The sequence below is a fragment of the Bombina bombina genome, chromosome 7 (genome assembly GCF_027579735.1).
Source record: "Bombina bombina isolate aBomBom1 chromosome 7, aBomBom1.pri, whole genome shotgun sequence".
Taxonomy (NCBI): Eukaryota; Metazoa; Chordata; class Amphibia; order Anura; family Bombinatoridae; genus Bombina; species Bombina bombina.
The window spans coordinates 97,072,917-97,092,977 of record NC_069505.1 but is presented as its reverse complement, the minus strand read 5'-3'; the positions used below and the strand labels follow the sequence as shown (position 1 = coordinate 97,092,977).

The following is a 20,061-nucleotide window of genomic DNA, read 5'->3' as shown; positions in this document are numbered from 1 at the left end:
CATGAAACCCACATTTTTCCTTTCATGATTTAGAAAGAGAATGTAATTTTAAACATCTTTCTAATTTACTTCTATTATCTAATTTGTTTTATTCTCTTGTATTCTTTGCTGAAAAGCATATCTAGATATGCTCAGTAGCTGCTGATTGGTTACTGCACATAGAAGCCTCGTGTGATTGGCTCACCCATGTGCATTGCTTTTTCTTTAACTAAGGATATCTAAAAAATGAAGCAAAATAAATAATAGACGTAAATTGTAATGCTGTTTAAATTTGTATTCTCTATCTGAATCATGAAAGAAAGATTTTGGGTTTAGTGGCCCTTTAAAGGAAAACAGTTTTTTTTCTAATTGCAACAATATTTGGAAAAATATATCCTTCTGTTTCATTGATCAGTTATACGCAAACATGCATATTAACTTATGAAAAGATTAATAACTTATTTTCTGATGCAAACAAATATTTAAATTTTTTAAATAGTATTAATTAATGCAATCAATCAATATATCATTATCTATCTAGCTATAATCTATCTCTATCTATCTATCTAGCTATAATCTATCTCTATCTATCTATCATCTATCTATATATATTTCATCTACCTATCATCTATCTATCATCTATCTATCATCTACCTATCATCTACCTATCTATCTATCTATCTATCTATCTATCATCTACTGATCTATCTATAACCTATCTATCTATCTATCTATCTATCTATCTATCTATCTATCTATCTATCTATATCTTTAACACATCACCAAAAGGATTGTCAGAACTCTATCATCTATCTATCTATCTATCTATCTATCTATCTATCATCTACCTATCATCTATCTATCACCTATCTATTTATCTATCATCTACCTGTCATCTATCTATCTACCTATCATCTATCTATAATACGTCACCAAAAGGATTGCCAGAACTCAAGAGCAATGGGATTGTCTGGGTTGTGCTATATCACTCTGTGCACACGAAACACATTAGTTTAATAAAGATAATTGGATCATACCAAAAGGTTAATAGCCAGCTTTATCTTCTGATAACAGTCAAAGAACTCCGCTTCTGAAGGTGGCCTGGACCGTAACGTCAAGACTCCCTCTATTAGGCAAGAAACAAAGAGTTCTGGTAAGCATTTCTGTTTAGACTTTAGAGGCATAATCATAGTGTAGTATAGGATAGTATTAACAATTACACATATACATAGTCTGCTAGTTTGATTGAATATTATTAGATATATTAGATTATGTATACTAACTACAGATAAACAGATCACAAAATGTTAGTAATGGTACATCGTGATTAACATGGCAAACAGTGAGACAGAGTTAGGCAATAACTATACAAAAAGTTTCAAAAACTAATTTTAAGAAATATCTGAAAATGTAATTACAAAAAAAATGGAAGAGTTAGAGAAAATATCATAATGAACAACAAGGTGATAGTAGAGGAGCTATGGGGAACTTCTACAAGGAAGAGTTGGAGAAAAGTTACAGTTATAGAAAGAGTTAGGTGTTGGTTAATGAGTTACAGGAAGAGTTTAAAACATTCTATGGAAATCAGCAATAAAAGCTGTTACAGTATGGAGTTACATTGATACAAATACAGGAAGAGTTAGAGAGTGCAGCACACGTTACATAAGTTGCAGATAAATGAAGATATTAGGAGGTTGTAGCTGGTACCAGATGGAATTGTTAGAGGAGTAGTTATGGAAACAACTATAACAATGGTTGCTACCAGGACCACTTTTGAATTAGGCTGAGTCATGTGTATAGATTTTTTGACCACTGTATTAGTTTAAGGAAATGGAGTGATTCTATAGGATGAAGAACATTTGAACATTACACAACCCATTGGTTGACTAATTGCTGGGTGAGGCTGAGAACCTTTAATATTAGTACAGGAAAACTTGGTGTTTTTGTTGTAGAGTGGATAGGCTTATGACCAAGGTCCCTCCATTCCCCTCTATTAATTCTACATGTTTGATTACCTGCTGGTCCTTTCTTTTTGTTTTTCTTCCCTTTCTTACGCATGTTGAGTTGTTTGAAAGCTTCGGCTGCTTTCTGGATTCTGGCCACAAACATTTCTATGTCATCCAAAGTGCAGTTTAAGGCTTGCTGTAACGATTGAGGACATTCAGGAATCAGAAAAAAATGTGTACACCATTCTGGCATTAAATGGAAAAGGGTTTTCATTTAACTTAAAGTAACTGAATGTTAAATGCTCATCTGAGAATCTCGTTTTAACATCTATTTGCTTTTATACAGATTTAAATAGTTGCGCAGCCTGTACAAACTTTTAAAAACATTCCAAGGTATCTCAATCACACTGAGCAGAGGTTGATTTAGAGGTAAAAAAATCTACCTTCCTCGGCCATAAAATAGAGGAATTAACACTAATACATGTATGTTTTAATTTTCTTATATCTTCCCCACTCACTTTATTACCTGTACCTTTTTATCTATGTTTGCCTCTCCTCTATTTGTGTATATAAGCCACATCTATTTCTTATCACACAACCATACAACCACAAAAGAAATTAAAACTACCATCTTTCCGCAGTCTTCACTCAATTTGCAAACATTCCCAGGCATCTTATGGACAATGAGCAGATTTGGCACTAACCCACTTCCCACTCCATAATCTCACCCAGACACCCACTATCAATTAGTGCACTCTTATAAAATTGTTATGAAATTACAAATCACCTGAAACTCCCCAATTTAGTTTATAACCAATAGTTACACCTTCTCTTACTAACAACTCAACCTTCTAATTTATAAACATCATTAGTACTGTACATTCCCCATTCCTAGCTTTAGTATATATATATATATATATATATATATATATATATATATATATATATATATATATATATATATATAATCACCTTTTTCATCATTAGTACTGTACATTCCCCATTCCTAGCTTTAGTATATATATATAGCCAATCACCTTTTTCATCATTAGTACTGTACATTCCCCATTCCTAGCTTTAGTATATATATAGCCAATCACCTTTTTCATCATTAGTACTGTACATTCCCCATTCCTAGCTTTAGTATATATATATACACGCATTTTACTCATCACATTTTGTTATTACTCCTCCATCTTTTGGCAAACTAACATAGCCAATCACCTTTTTCATCATTCCCTCTCCTTTTGCTTCATATCTCTCAACTTTTAGATTTCAAAAGTCTACAGCATAAAAAAGGTACTTGGCTAGACTCTCCTCCACATGTAATTTAATTATTTCATGTATGTAATTTACGTGTGTGATATAAATATTTATGTATGTATAGTGCTACATAAAATGTTGGTGCTTATAAATAAAAGATAATAATAAAAATAATAATAAAGATGCTGGTCAAACTATTAAACCTAAAGGGACACAGTACTCAAAGTGCAGAATTTAAAAATGCTGATTTACTTGCATGAAAAAGTAAAGTAAAACATTTTAAAGGGGCCAAGTGACTAAAGCTCAATTCTATTTTGTACTTTGTTAAAGGGACACACAAGTCAAAATACATTTTTATGATTTAGATTGAGCATTCATTTTTAAGGCACTTTCCTATATATTCCTATTATCAAGTTTTGCACAGTATTTTTATATACACACTTTCTGTGGAACAAGCTCATACTGAGCATGTGCACAAGCTCACAAGGTATATGTATACTACTCTGTGATTGGCTGATGCCTGTCACATGATACAGGGGGCCGGAAAATTGGAGAAAAAATAAATTTGCCTGAAAAAAAATTACTGCTTTGAAATTCAAAGTAGGTGTTAAAATCATTGTCTTATTATGCACTTGTTAATTATGCAATTCTACTAAATTTAGTGGTCCTTTAAAGGGACCCTAAACCCAACATTTTTCTTTTATGATTCAGGTAGAGAATACAATTTTAAACAACTTTCCAATTTACTTGTATTGTCTAATTTGCTTCATTTGTTAGATATCCTATGTTGAAGAAATAGCAATGAACATGGGTGAGCCAATCACACAATGCATGTATGTGCAGCCACCAATCAGCAGCTACTGAATCTATCTAGATATGCTTTTCAGCAAAGGATATAAAGAGAATAAAGCACATTAGATAACAGAAGTAAATTAGAAAGTTCTTTAAAATTGCATGCTCTTTCTAAATCATGACATTTTTTGGGGGGGTTTCATGTCCCTTTAAGGTACATCAACGTCAAAGCACATTTTCATGATTCGGATAGAGCATGTAGTTTTAATACTTTTTAAATACTTCTATTATCAGTTATACTTTCTTCTCTTGGGATCCTTTGTTGAACTTAAGTAGGCTCAAGAGCAGCAATACACTACTGGGAGCTAGCTGGTGATGGCTGGTTACACACATATATGTCTCTTGTCATTTGCTCACCAGATGTGTTCAGCTATATTCTAGAGCTGACTTTAAGTAAGTGTTTAACCCATTTGCTGGGGCAAGCTATAGTGCAATAATAAAATGCTCTAACACATTAGCAAATTTTATTTTTGTACTTGTACGTCCCTTTAAGTTGAAACTAATACAGCTGTATCAGTTGTGAACTTCCTACTAATGGCCACTGCTTGATAGGTCACTTCCTGTTTATTCTCACTACCAATGAGCATTAGTAATAAATGCACAACTGATAGCTGTATATTAGTTACAGTTAAAGGGATATAATACTCATATGCTAAATAACTTGAAAGCAACACAGCATAACTATAAAAAGCTGACAGGAAAATATCACCTGAGAATCTCTATGTAAAAAATGGAAGATAATTTCCTCACAATTTCCTCAGCTCACCAGAGTAAGTGCTGTGTAAAAAGTTATACTTCAGTTACTGCCCAGCTGTAGGTAAAAAAAAAAAGAAGGAAGAAATGAACTGCAGGCAATCAGCATCAGCAGTGCTAAGGTCATGAACTCTTACTGTGATCTCATGAGATTTCACTTAACTCTCATGAGATTTCATAGTAAACTTCCTTAAACTGAAAAGGGAAATAACATGAGTGTGCATGAGGCACACTCCCTTGCAGGTCCTGGGACAGGCATACTGATTTGCTGCTTAAAGTCCTTTACAATGGGGTGTGAATACTTAGGACATTATGAATTAAAATATCTTTCTTTTTTACATAGAGATGTTCAGGTTATGCTGCATCACTTTCAAGTGTTTCAACATTTGGGTATCATGGTCCTTTAAATTATGTCTATGTGTTTTGTATTGAATACATTGTCCCTTTAAATGCCAGGCAAGCATCTTGGCAACAGGGTTTAAACAATAAATAGTACTGAATATGAAAAGAGCATCTTATTCCACTGCCACCTTGTCTTGGCTAATCTAAGCCACTGATATTGACAGTAAATACATAAGAGTTACGTTATTTCTTATTCCCAACAACTGCACTTTCTCTTACCGTCTCTCTTTCAATCCTCTGTGCTATTAATTCTGGTGATTCCTCTGGCTCTTGTGAATTTGTGCTTCGCCGATCAAACTCTATAGAATGAGCGATAAAGACATGAAACGCTTTCTGAGATATACAAGTTTACATTCAAATCTGGAGTAAGAAATATCTATGTAACTATTTAAACTGATTGTCGTGACTTGGAACATTTTTAAATATTACTTTGCTTTCAGTTCCTGACAGGGAGAATAAAAAAACAAAACGGTGTCTATAGTCAATCAGACATAGGTAACAAGACAGAGAGAAAGTCAAGAGGGGTGAATAAATGGCTATTTAACTGACTACTCACATCCACAATGTTATTTAAGTATATACAATTTTATAGTAAAAGGCTACCAAATTCACAGTTTCTGTATTTTACTATTATTTGTTGCATTTAAATGTTACTTCTCTGTTCAGTAAGTCCTAGTTGGCTATTTGTTTCAGGGCAGGACTGGACCAAAAATAGGCTCAGACATTTTAAGGCAGAACAGAACCCCACCCCATTAGTAATTTAACCATATACCAATTATAAAAAGTAAAAAATGCTCTGCTCATACATGATTTTATTTTCAATAACTATCCTTGTACTGGCTGCTCCATATTTACACATGGAGGCCTACTTATCAAGCCATCAACTGTGCTGCATTCCCCGGGACCAATACGCTCGCCTGACATCGCCTAACATACGTTGTCCATATTTAGCAAAAAAGCTGTCAAAAAGCCGTGCAACAAGTACAGGGCGATGAGCAGCAAACTGTTGTTAACTAACAGTCATCGATCTCGCTGCTCTTCGGCTTTTTCCCAGCTTTATTTGTATACTGTCACTAAGCACCCACACTATACTAAAATGTTTAACCCCTATACCGCCGCAACTAAATAAAGTTATTAACCCATAAACCGCCACTCCCGGAGCCCAACGCCACCTACATTATACTTATTAACCCCTATTCTTCCGTCCCCTATTCTTCCGTCCCCTACACCGCCGCCACCTACATTAGGTTCTGCTGCCCCCTACACCCCTGCCACCTACATTATGTTAATAACCCTTAATCTGCTGCCCCCTACACCACCGCCACCTAAATTATGTTATTAACCCCTAATCTGCTGCCCCCTACACCGCCACCACCTACATTATGTTATTAACCCCTATCCCACCGCTCCCGGAGCCCACCGCAACTAAATAAAGTTATTAACCCCTAAACTGCCAGCCCCCCACATCGCCATAAACTAAATTAACCTATTAACCCCTAAACCTAACAACCCAATAACTTTATATTAAAACATAATTTATGCTTACCTGATAAATTTATTTCTCTTGTAGTGTAGTCAGTCCACGGGTCATCCATTACTTATGGAATATATCTCTTCCTAACAGGAAGCTGCAAGAGGATCACCCAGCAGAGCTGCTACATAGCTCCTCCCCTCACATGTCATATTCAGTCATTCGACCAAAGCAGACGAGAAAGGAGAAACCATAGGGTGCAGTGGTGACTGGAGTTTAATTAAAATTTAGGTCTGCCTTAAAGACAGGGCGGGCCGTGGACTGACTACACTACAAGAGAAATAAATTTATCAGGTAAGCATAAATTATGTTTTCTCTTGTTAAGTGTAGTCAGTCCACGGGTCATCCATTACTTATGGAATACCAATACCAAAGCTAAAGTACACGGATGAAGGGAGGGACAAGGCAGGAACATTAAACAGAAGGAACCACTGCCTGAAGTACCTTTCTCCCAAAAATAGTCTCCGAAGAAGCAAAAGTGTCAAATTTGTAAAATTTTGAAAAGGTGTGAAGCGAAGACCAAGTCGCAGCCTTGCAAATCTGTTCAACAGAGGCCTCATTTTTAAAGGCCCAGGTGGAAGCCACAGCTCTAGTAGAATGAGCTGTAATCCTTTCAGGAGGCTGCTGTCCAGCAGTCTCATAGGCTAAACGTATTATGCTACAAAGCCAAAAAGAGAGAGAGGTAGCCGAAGCCTTTTGACCTCTTCTCTGTCCAGAGTAAACGACAAACAGGGAAGAAGTTTGACGAAAATCTTTAGTTGCCTGCAAATAGAACTTCAGGGCACGGACTACGTCCAAATTATTAAAAGTCGTTCCTTCTTTGAAGAAGGGTTAGGACACAGTGATGGAACAACAATCTCTTGATTGATATTCCTGTTAGTAACTACCTTAGGTAAGAACCCAGGTTTAGTACGCAGAACTACCTTGTCTGAATGAAAAATCAGATAAGGAGAATCACAATGTAAGGCAGATAACTCAGAGACTCTTCGAGCCGAGGAAATAGCCATCAAAAACAAAACCTTCCAGGATAACAGCTTGATATCAATGGAATGAAGGGGTTCAAATGGAACGCCTTGAAGAACATTAAGAACTAAGTTTAAGCTCCACGGCGGAGCAACAGTCTTAAACACAGGCTTAATCCTAGTTAAAGCCTGAACGTCTGGAACTTCAGCCAGATGTTTGTGTAGAAGAATAGACAGAGCAGAAATCTGTCCCTTTAACGAACTAGCAGATAAGCCCTTTTCTAAACCCTCTTGTAGAAAGGACAATATCCTAGGAATCCTAACCTTACTCCATGAATAACTCTTGGATTCGCACCAATATAAATATTTACGCCATATCTTATGGTAAATTTTTCTGGTAACAGGCTTCCTAGCCTGTATTAAGGTATCAATAACCGACTCCGAGAAGCCACGCTTTGATAGAATCAAGCGTTCAATCTCCATGCAGTCAGCCTCAGAGAAATTAGATTTGGATGTTTGAAAGGACCCTGAATTAGAAGGTCCTGTCTCAGAGGTAGAGACCACGGTGGACAGGACGACATGTCCACTAGGTCTGCATACCAGGTCCTGCGTGGCCACGCAGGCGCTATCAGAATCACCGAAGCTCTCTCCTGTTTGATCTTGGCAATCAAACGAGGAAGCATCGGGAATGGTGGAAACACATAAGCCATGTTGAAGACCCAAGGGGCTGTCAGAGCATCTATCAGCACCGCTCCCGGGTCCCTGGACCTGGATCCGTAACAAGGAAGCTTGGTGCTCTGGCGAGACGCCATGAGATCCAGATCTGGTTTGCCCCAACGAAGAATCAGTTGAGCAAAGACCTCCGGATGAAGTTCCCACTCCCCCGGATGAAAAGTCTGGCCTCCCAGTTCTCTACGCCTGGGATGTAAATCGCTGACAGGTGGCAAGAGTGAGACTCTGCCCAGCGAATTATCTTTGAGACTTCCAACATCGCTAGGGAACTTCTGGTTCCCCCTTGATGGTTGATGTAAGCCACAGTCGTGATGTTGTCCGACTGAAATCTGATGAACCTCAGAGTTGCTAACTGAGGCCAAGCTAGGAGAGCATTGAATATTGCTCTTAATTCCAGAATATTTATTGGGAGGAGTTTCTCCTCCTGAGTCCATAATCCCTGAGCTTTCAGGGAGTTCCAGACTGCGCCCCAGCCTAGAAGGCTGGCGTCTGTTGTTACAATCGTCCAATCTGGCCTGCGAAAGGTCATCCCCTTGGACAGATGTGGCCGAGAGAGCCACCATAGAAGAGAATCTCTGGTCTCTTGATCCAGACTTAGTAGGGGGGACAAATCTGAGTAATCCCCGTTCCACTGACTTAGCATGCACAATTGCAGCGGTCTGAGATGCAGGCGCGCAAATGGTACTATGTCCATTGCCGCTACCATTAAGCCGATTACTTCCATGCACTGAGCTACTGACGGGTGTGGAATGGAATGAAGGACACGGCAAGCATTTAGAAGTTTTGATAACCTGGCCTCTGTCAGGTAAATTTTCATCTCTACAGAATCTATAAGAGTCCCTAGAAAGGGAACTCTTGTAAGTGGTAATAGAGAACTCTTTTCCACGTTCACCTTCCACCCATGCGACCTCAGAAATGCCAGAACTATCTCTGTATGAGACTTGGCAGTTTGAAAACTTGACGCTTTTATCAGAATGTCGTCTAGGTACGGAGTCACCGCTATGCCTCGTGGTCTTAGTACCGCCAGAAGTGAGCCCAGAACTTTTGTAAAGATTCTTGGAGCCGTAGCTAATCCGAAGGGAAGAGCTACAAACTGGTAATGCCTGTCTAGGAAAGCAAATCTTAGGTACCGATAATGATCCTTGTGAATCGGTATGTGAAGGTAGGCATCCTTTAAATCCACTGTGGTCATGTACTGACCCTCTTGGATCATGGGAAGGATGGTTCGAATAGTTTCCATTTTGAATGATGGAACTCTTAGAAATTTGTTTAGGATTTTTAAGTCCAAGATTGGTCTGAAGGTTCCCTCTTTCTTGGGAACCACAAATAGATTTGAATAGAATCCCTGCCCGTGTTCCGTCCGCGGAACTGGGTGGATCACCCCCATTAGTAAAAGGTCTTGTACACAGCGTAGAAATGCCTCTTTCTTTATTTGGTTTGCTGATAACCTTGAAAGATGAAATCTCCCTCGTGGAGGAGAAGTTTTGAAGTCCAGGAGATATCCCTGAGATATGATCTCCAACGCCCAGGGATCCTGGACATCTCTTGCCCAAGCCTGGGCGAAGAGAGAAAGTCTGCCCCCCACTAGATCCGTTTCCGGATAGGGGGCCCTCTCTTCATGCTGTCTTGGGGGCAGCAGCAGGTTTCTTGGCCTGCTTGCCCTTGTTCCAGGACTGGTTAACTTTCCAGCCCTGCCTGTAACGAGCAACAGCTCCTTCCTGTTTTGGAGCGGAGGAAGTTGATGCTGCTCCAGCCTTGAAGTTACGAAAGGCACGAAAATTAGACTGTTTGGCCTTTGATTTGGCCCTGTCCTGAGGTAGAGCATGGCCCTTACCTCCCGTAATGTCAGCTATAATTTCTTTCAAGCCAGCCCGAATAAGGTCTGCCCTTTGAAAGGAATATTAAGCAATTTAGATTTAGAAGTCACGTCAGCTGACCAGGATTTAAGCCATAGTGCTCTGCGCGCTTGGATGGTGAATCCAGAGTTCTTAGCCGTAAGTTTGGTTAAATGTACGACGGCATCAGAAACAAATGCGTTAGCTAGCTTAAGTGCTTTAAGCTTGTTCATAATTTCATCCAATGGAGCTGTGTGAATGGCCTCTTCCAGAGACTCAAATCAGAATGCCGCCGCAGCAGTGACAGGTGCAATGCATGCAAGGGGCTGTAAGATAAAACCTTGTTGAACAAACATTTTCTTAAGGTAACCCTCTAATTTCTTATCCATTGGATCTGAAAAGGCACAACTATCCTCCACCGGGATAGTGGTACGCTTAGCTAAAGTAGAAACTGCTCCCTCCACCTTAGGGACCGTCTGCCATAAGTCTCGTGTGGTGGCGTCTATAGGAAACATTTTCCTAAATATGGGAGGAGGGGAAAAGGGCACACCAGGTCTATCCCACTCCTTGCTAATAATCTCTGTAAGCCTTTTAGGTATAGGAAACACGTCAGTACACACCGGTACCGCATAGTATCTATCCAACCTACATAATTTTTCTGGAATTGCAACCGTGTTACAATCATTCAGAGCCGCTAATACCTCCCCTAGCAATATGCGGAGGTTCTCAAGCTTAAATTTAAAATTAGAAATCTCTGAATCCAGTCTCCCTGGATCAGATCCATCACCCACAGAATGAAGCTCTCCGTCTTCACGTTCTGCAAACTGTGACGCAGTATCTGACATGGCTCTCACCTCATCCGCGCGCTCTGTCCTTAACCCAGAGCTATCGCGCTTGCCTCTTAATTCTGGCAATTTAGATAATACTTCTGTCATAACAGTAGCCATGTCTTGCAAAGTGATTTGTAAGGGCCTCCCTGATGTACTTGGCGCCACAAAATCACGCACCTCCTGAGCGGGAGGCGAAGGTACTGACACGTGAGGAGAGTTAGTCAGCATAACTTCCCCCTCGTTGTCTGGTGATAATTTCTTTACATGTAAAGATTGACTTTTATTTAAAGTAGCATCAATGCAATTAGTACATAAATTTCTATTGGGCTCCACATTGGCCTTTAAACATAGTGAACAAAGAGATTCATCTGTGTCAGACATGTTTAAACAGACTAGCAATGAGACTAGCAAGCTTGGAAATACTTTTCTAAATAAATTTACAAGCAATATAAAAAACACTACTGTGCCTTTAAGAAGCACAAAAAGCTGTCACAGTTGAAATAACAATGAACCAAAATAGTTATAGCAACCAATTTTTCACAGTAAATGTATTAAGTTAGCAAAGGATTGCACCCACCAGCAAATGGATGATTAACCCCTTAATACCCAAAAACGGATTAACAATTTAATAATAAACGTTTTTCTCACAGTCAAAACACACTGTCACAGGTCTACTGTGACTGATTACCTCCCTCAAAATGAATTTTGAAGACCCCTGAGCTCTCTAGAGATGTCCTGGATCATGGAGGATGAAGTAGACAGATTGTGACTGAATTTTTACTGCGCAAAAAAGCGCTAAAATAGGCCCCTCCCACTCATATTACAACAGTGGGGAAGCTCAGAAAACTGTTTCTATGCAGAAAACAAAGATGGCCATGTGGTAAAAATCATGCCCCAATAAGTTTTATCACCAAGTACCTCACAAAAAACGATTAACATTCCAGTAAACGTTTTGAACATACATTTTAAAAGTTATGAAGTGTTATTAATAAGCCTGCTACCAGTCACTTTTACTGCAGTTAAGGCTCATACATTATTTCAGTATTAACAGTATTTTCAGAGTCAATTCCATTCCTTAGAAAAATACATTCAGTGTACACACACTCATCAGCCTAATACCAGTCGCTATCACTGCATTTAAGGCTGAACTTACTTTACATTGGTATCAGCAGTATTTTCTCAGTCAATTCCATTCCTCAGAAAAATAATTACTGCACATACCTCATTTGCAGGGGGGCCCTGCATGCTATTTCCCTTCTCTGAAGTTACCTCACTCCTCAGATGAGAACAGCCAGTGGATCTTAGTTACGTCTGCTAAGATCATAGAAAACGCAGGCAGATTCTTCTTCTAATGCTGCCTGAGAATAAACAGCACACTCCGGTGCCATTTAAAATAACAAACTTTTGATTGTAGAAATAAACTAAGTTAAAAAACACCACAGACCTCTCACAGCGACCTATCTAGTTAGGCTGCAAGAGAATGACTGAATATGACATGTGAGGGGAGGAGCTATGTAGCAGCTCTGCTGGGTGATCCTCTTGCAGCTTCCTGTTAGGAAGAGATATATTCCATAAGTAATGGATGACCCGTGGACTGACTACACTTAACAAGAGAAATATTAACTCATCCCTATCTTATAATAAATTTAACTTTAGATTTAAATTAAACTATATTAAATTAATAATTAATCTACCCTAACTGTTATACTAAAATTACATTAAACTATTAATTAACCTACCCTAACTTTTATAATAAAATTACATTAAACTTTATTAAACTAATAATTAATATACCCTAACTTTTAGAATAAAATTACATCAAACTACAAATAAAATGAACTATATTATATATTTAAACACCTAACCCTACTCAAATAATTTAAATCTACACTAAAAAATTACTAAGCTACAAAAAAGTAACAACTAAGTTACAAAAAATAACAAACACTAAGTTACACAAAAAACCCCACTAAGTTACAAAAAATAAGAGAAATTATCAAAGATTTAAACTAATTAAACCTAATCTAAGGGCCCTATGAAAATAAAAAAAAGCCCCCCCAAAATAAAAAAAAAATCCCTAACCTACAATAAACTACAAATAGCCCTTAAATGGGCCTTTTGTGGAGCATTGCCCCAAAGAAATCAGCTCTTTTACCTGTAAAAAAAAAATTCAAGCAACCCCCCAACAGTAAAACCCACCACCCACACAACCAACCCCCCAAATAAAACCCTAATCTTAAAAACCTAAGCTCCCCATTGCCCTGAAAAGGGCATTTGGATGGGCATTGCCCTTAAAAGGGCATTTAGCTCTATTGCAGCCCAAACTCTAATCTAAAACTAAAACCCACCCAATAAACCCTTAAAAAATCCTAACACTAACCCCTGAAGATCGACTTACAGTTTTGAAGATCCGACATCCATCCTCCAAGAAGCCGGGAGAAGTCTTCATCCAAGCGGCTGAAGTCTTCATCCAAGCCCGCAGAAGTCTTCACCCAGACGACATCTTCTATCTTCATCCACCCGGCGCGGAGCGGCTCCATCTTCCAGACATCCAACGCGAAGCATCCTCTTCCATCAACGTTTTCTTCGGAATGAATGTTCCTTTAAATGACGTCATCCAAGATGGCGTCCCTTACCGTTGACCGTTCTGTCATTTGGTTATCCAGTTTTACTGGCCTCTAGCTAGTTTGTTTGGCATACATCTACCTATTAAGAGTTATTGATGTATGGAGTTGTGTTTTCTCCTTTATCATGGATGTGAATTTTCTCACATTCACAGCAAGTGCACCATATGTTGGCAATGGCCCTTTTGAACTTAAACATTATTTTGTGAAAGAGATAATAAAGAGAAAATAGAGAAAAGGAACAGACATATCAATGGGAATGTGAGACACAGGGAGTATCGAGACCATATCTAGTGCAATGAGACCTTACCTAGTGCAATGAGACCATACCTAGTGCAATGAGACCATACCTAGGGCAATGAGACCATGCCTATGGCAATGAGACCATACCTAGTGCAATGAGACCATACCTATTGCAATGAGACTATACCTAGTGCAATGAGACCATACCTAGTGCAATAAATCCATACCTAGTGCAATGAGACCATACCTAGTGCAATGAGGCCATACCTAGTGCAATGAGGCCATACCTAGTGCAATGAGGCCATACCTAGTGCAATGAGACCATACCTAGTGCAATGAGACTTTAGCTAGTGCAATGAAACCATGCCTAGTGCAATGAGACCATACCTAGTATAATGAGACCATACCTTGTGCAATGAGGCCATACCTAGTGCAATGAGAACATACCTAGTGCAATGAGACTTTAGCTAGTGCAATGAGACCATACCTAGTGCAATGAGACCATAACTAGTGTAATGAGACCATATCTAGAGTAATGAGACCATATCTAGGGCAATGAGACCATATCTAGGGCAATGAGACCGTGCCTAGTGCAATGAAACCATGCCTAGTGCAATGATACATTATCTATTGCAATGAGACCATACCTAGTGCAATGAGACCTTACCTAGTGCAATGAGACCATACCTAGTGCAATTAGAACTTACCTAGTGCAACAAGACCATACCTAGTGCAATGAGACCATACCTAGTGCAATGATACCTTACCTACTGCAATGAGACTATACCTAGTGCAATGAGACTATACCTAGTGCAATGAGACCTTACCTAATGCAATGAGACCATATCTAGGGCAATGAGACCATACCTAGTGCAATGAGACCTTACCTATTGTAATTAGACCATACCTACTGCAATGAGATCATACCTAGTGCAATGAGACCATACCTAGTGCAATGAGACCATACCTAGTGCAATGAGACCATACCTAGAGCAATGACACCTTAACTAGTGCAATGAGATCATACCTTGTGCAATGAGACCTTACCTAGTGCAATGAGTTCATACATAGTGCAATGAGTTCATACATAGTGCAATGAGTTCATACATAGTGCAATGAGTTCATACATAGTGCAGTGAGTTCATACATAGTGCAGTGAGTTCATACATAGGGCAATGAGATCATACATAGTGCAATGAGTTCATACATAGTGCAATGAGTTCATACATAGGGCAATGAGATCATACCTAGTGCAATGAGATCATACCTAGTGCAATGAGATCATACATAGTGCAATGAGATCATACCTAGTGCAATGAGATCATACATAGTGCAATGAGATCATACCTAGTTCTTTTGGTTGAGAAGGGGGCATCACCCGGTTTTGATTATCTCTGTACATAGGTTTAGGGGCAGTTGAAGGGGGTAGGATTGATTCCCTCTGTTTAATCTTTTCCTGATTAATCCTGTAATGTAAAACATCACTCATAAGTAATAGAAATGCTTGGGCAAGTTGAAAATGAGATTAATGTCGGATGAGAAACACTTTAATTTTAGGAGACATTTCTTACTGTCATCTTACAGGGGGAAAAAACGTGATATTGAATATATGCAGTGATGGCCTGAATTCATTAAAGGGACATGAAACCTGAGGCTTTTCTTTTGTGAATCAGATAGTGCATACAAACTTAAAAACATTTTCAGTTAACTTCTATTATAAAATTTTCTTTGTTTTTATGGCATTCTTTATTGAAGATCATACCTAGGTAGGTAGCGTACACATATCTTGAGCTCTATATGGTAGCAATGTTCAAAAACACTGCTGCAATATAGTTCTCTTGCAAATGTATAACATTGTTAAAAGCCTTCTTACAAAACTGTTGCCCTATAGGGCTACAAACACATGCACCCTCCTTTATCTGAATCATGTAAGAAAGCATTTGGGTTTCATGTCCCTTTAAACCTTAAATAGTCTAACAAGACCTTGCAGAGCCAGTTATCTCAGATTTTAGCAATAAAACTTTAACTTATTTCTCAGCAAATCACAAAACGCAGAAGTTGTTTCAGTGATATGACCTGGGTCTGCCCAGCTCAAAAGTACTGACCTCCGGAGTTACTTACTTCAGCGTCTGTGGTCGCATTTTTTTCCCATGTTTTGTGTCGGCAAGAGCACTTTCTATGTCAGCGTGAACCATCTCTGCCTGCATGGTAATAAAATAGTGTTAGCTAGTATCTGAGTTACTGACAGTAGATACAGACACAAAATAATGACCAACCACTGCTACTGTCACTTGTCTGTCACTGGAACGCCGGACATGGATTTTTTAGATTAAAATTAAACTGTGAAATTCATTTTGCAAATATTGCGTTGAAGAGAAAGAGACGTGCAAGTTATGTAGTAAGAGATACCATAAAGAAGGGGACAGAGAAAGGGAGAAAACATCATGGTGACAAAAATAAACCAAGATCATTTGATGAGCACCGAAATAACCTTACAGGGACAGTCTACTTGATTTTTATTGTTTTGAAGGATAGTCAACGCCTTTACTACCCATCCCCCAGTTTTGCACAACCAAAGCTTACAGTTTCTAACTTTAATTTCTTTAAGGAGATTCTCATGGTAGATATGGAAGGTATATGTGTATAATATGGTCTCATTTCCGTTGCTAAACAGTTGTGTCATATCTTTCCTTTCCCTTTGCTCTTCCATAACATATTATCTGCAATCACGTACCTCAACATCGCAGTTGAAGAAGTGTATGTCAGGCTTGGGCTGGTCTGCATCTTGACACACGAGGAGCAGTATGTTAGGGTGCCGCGGGGGGCCCTGCAAACACTGGCAGTGGCGCACGATGGATAGAGGGAAGTTCTCTAGCTCCTCCTATTGGACATCAACAAGAAAGTGGATTCAAGTGTTAAAGGTACACTCAAGTCAAAATTAAACTTTAAAGGGACAGTCTACACCAGAATTTTTATTGTTTAAAAATATAGATAATCCCTTTATTACCCATTCCCCAATTTTGCATAACCAACACAGTTATATTAATACACTTTTTAGCTCTGTGATTACCTTGTATCTAAACCTCTGCAAACTGCCCCCTTATTTCAGTTCTTTTGACAGACTTGAATTTTAAACAATCAGTGCTGACTCCTAGGTAACTTTCCGGCGCGTAAGCACAATGTTATCTATATAGCACACATGAACTACTGCCCTCTAGTTGGGAAAAACTTTAAAAATGCATTAAGATAAGAGGCGGCCTTCAAGAGCTAAGAAATTACTATATGAGCCTGCCTAGGTTTAGCTTTCAACTAAGAATATGAAGAGAACAAAGCGAAATTGATTATAAAAGTAAATTGTAATGTTGTTTAAAATGACATGCCCTATCTGAATCATGAAAGTTTATTTTTGACTAGACTGTCCCTTTAATGGTTTAGATAGAGCAGTAATTTTAAACAACTTTCCAATTTACTTCTATTAACAAAATGTGCACAGTCTTTTTATATTTACGCTTTTTGAGTCACCAGCTCCTACTAAGCATGTGCAAGAATTCACAGAATAAACGTATATGCATTTGTGATTGACTTATGGCTGTCACATATTGAAGTAGGAGTGGAAATAGACATTACTCATTTGAAGTTCAGACTAAGGGGCCAATTTATCATGTGTCTGGTGAACATGATCCGCTGTAGCGAATCATGTCCGCCAGAAATCGATAAATTCCGACAGCATATGCTGTCGGCATTTATCATTGCACAAGCAGTTCTGGTGAACTGCTTGTGCAATGCCACTCCCTGCAGATTTGCAGGCAATCGGCTGCTAGCAGGGGGTGTCAATCAACACGATCGTATGAGATTGGGTGGATTGCCGTCTGCAGAGGCGGCAGACAAGTTAAGGAGCAGTGGTCTTAAGACAGCTGCTTCTTAACTCCTGTTTCCAATGAGCCTGAAGGCTCTCAAGGAAACAGATGTATTTTGCCCCATTCGGGCCATGATAAATCGCCCCCTAAGTCCTATTGCATTGTCTTTTTATCATGCATTTCTTGATTATGCAAATCTTCTGTATTTACTGGTCCTTTAACTATGCTGCTCTGAGGGTTAATGATGGCCATTTATTTTACTAATCAGAACATTGACCTAAAGTTTTCCAGATGTCCAGAATTTTAGCAAGCTGTCCAGTAAAATCTTCACAAAAAACATAATTTATGCTTACCTGATAAATTTATTTCTCTTGTAGTGTAGTCAGTCCACGGGTCATCCATTACTTATGGGATTATATCTCTTCCCCAACAGGAAGTTGCAAGAGGATCACCCAAGCAGAGCTGCTATATAGCTCCTCCCCTCACATGTCATATCCAGTCATTCGACCGAAACAAGACAAGAAAGGAGAAACCATAGGGTGCAGTGGTGACTGGAGTTTAATTAAAATTTAGAACTGCCTTAAAAGACAGGGCGGGCCGTGGACTGACTACACTACAAGAGAAATAAATTTATCAGGTAAGCATAAATTATGTTTTCTCTTGTTAAGTGTAGTCAGTCCACGGGTCATCCATTACTTATGGGATACCAATACCAAAGCTAAAGTACACGGATGAAGGGAGGGACAAGGCAGGAACTTTAAACGGAGGGAACCACTGCCTGAAGTACTTTTCTCCCAAAAATAGCCTCCGAAGAAGCAAAAGTGTCAAATTTGTAAAATTTTGAAAAAGTGTGAAGCGAAGACCAAGTTGCAGCCTTGCAAATCTGTTCAACAGAGGCCTCATTTTTAAAGGCCCAGGTGGAAGCCACAGCTCTAGTAGAATGAGCTGTAATCCTCTCAGGAGGCTGCTGTCCAGCAGTCTCATAGGCTAAACGTATTATGCTACGAAGCCAAAAGGAGAGAGAGGTAGCCGAAGCCTTTTGACCTCTCCTCTGTCCAGAGTAAACGACAAACAGAGAAGAAGTTTGCCGAAAATCTTTAGTTGCCTGTAAGTAGAACTTCAGGGCACGGACTACGTCTAAATTATGCAAAAGACGTTCCTTCTTTGAAGAAGGATTAGGACATAATGATGGAACAACAATCTCTTGATTGATATTCCTGTTAGAAACAACCTTAGGTAAAAACCCAGGTTTAGTACGCAGAACTACCTTGTCTGAATGAAAGATCAGATAAGGAGAATCACAATGTAAGGCAGATAACTCAGAGACTCTTCGAGCCGAGGAAATAGCCATCAAAAACAGAACTTTCCAAGATAACAGCTTGATATCAATGGAATGAAGGGGTTCAAACGGAACGCCTTGCAGAACGTTAAGAACTAAGTTTAAGCTCCATGGCGGAGCAACAGTCTTAAACACAGGCTTAATCCTAGCCAAAGCCTGACAAAAAGCCTGAACGTCTGGAACTTCTGCCAGACGCTTGTGAAGAAGAATGGACAGAGCAGAAATCTGTCCCTTTAACGAACTAGCGGATAAGCCTTTTTCTAAACCCTCTTGTAGAAAAGACAATATCCTAGGAATCCTGACCTTACTCCATGAGTAACTCTTGGATTCGCACCAATATAAATATTTACGCCATATCTTATGGTAAATTCTTCTGGTAACAGGTTTCCTAGCCTGTATTAAGGTATCAATAACCGACTCCGAGAAGCCACGCTTTGATAGAATCAAGCGTTCAATCTCCATGCAGTCAGCCTCAGAGAAATTAGATTTGGATGGTTGAAAGGACCCTGAATTAGAAGGTCCTGCCTCAGAGGCAGAGACCATGGTGGACAGGACGACATGTCCACTAGGTCTGCATACCAGGTCCTGCGTGGCCACGCAGGTGCTATCAGAATCACAGATGCTCTCTCCTGTTTGATCTTGGCAATCAGTCGAGGAAGCATCGGAAATGGTGGAAACACATAAGCCATGTTGAAAACCCAAGGGGCTGTCAGAGCATCTATCAGCACCGCTCCCGGGTCCCTGGACCTGGATCCGTAACAAGGAAGCTTGGCGTTCTGGCGAGATGCCATGAGATCCAGATCTGGTTTGCCCCAACGATGAATCAGTTGAGCGAAGACCTCCGGATGAAGTTCCCACTCCCCCGGATGAAAAATCTGGTGACTTAGGAAATCCGCCTCCCAGTTCTCCACGC

At 39.3% G+C, this 20,061-nt stretch overlaps 1 protein-coding gene across 1 annotated transcript in view; it reads right to left on the bottom strand.

Moving 5' to 3' along the window:
- EPS8L2 (EPS8 like 2) overlaps positions 1-20,061 on the bottom strand; it is a 261,969-nt gene that overhangs the window by 25,704 nt on the left and 216,204 nt on the right. Inside the window, exons 6-11 of the mRNA XM_053720198.1 lie at positions 16,687-16,833; positions 16,074-16,153; positions 15,300-15,418; positions 5,415-5,494; positions 1,995-2,121; positions 1,017-1,105 (exon numbers count right to left, since the gene is read on the bottom strand). Coding sequence (XP_053576173.1) covers positions 1,017-1,105; positions 1,995-2,121; positions 5,415-5,494; positions 15,300-15,418; positions 16,074-16,153; positions 16,687-16,833 — 642 coding nt within the window. The remainder of the gene's footprint in view (positions 1-1,016; positions 1,106-1,994; positions 2,122-5,414; positions 5,495-15,299; positions 15,419-16,073; positions 16,154-16,686; positions 16,834-20,061) is intronic.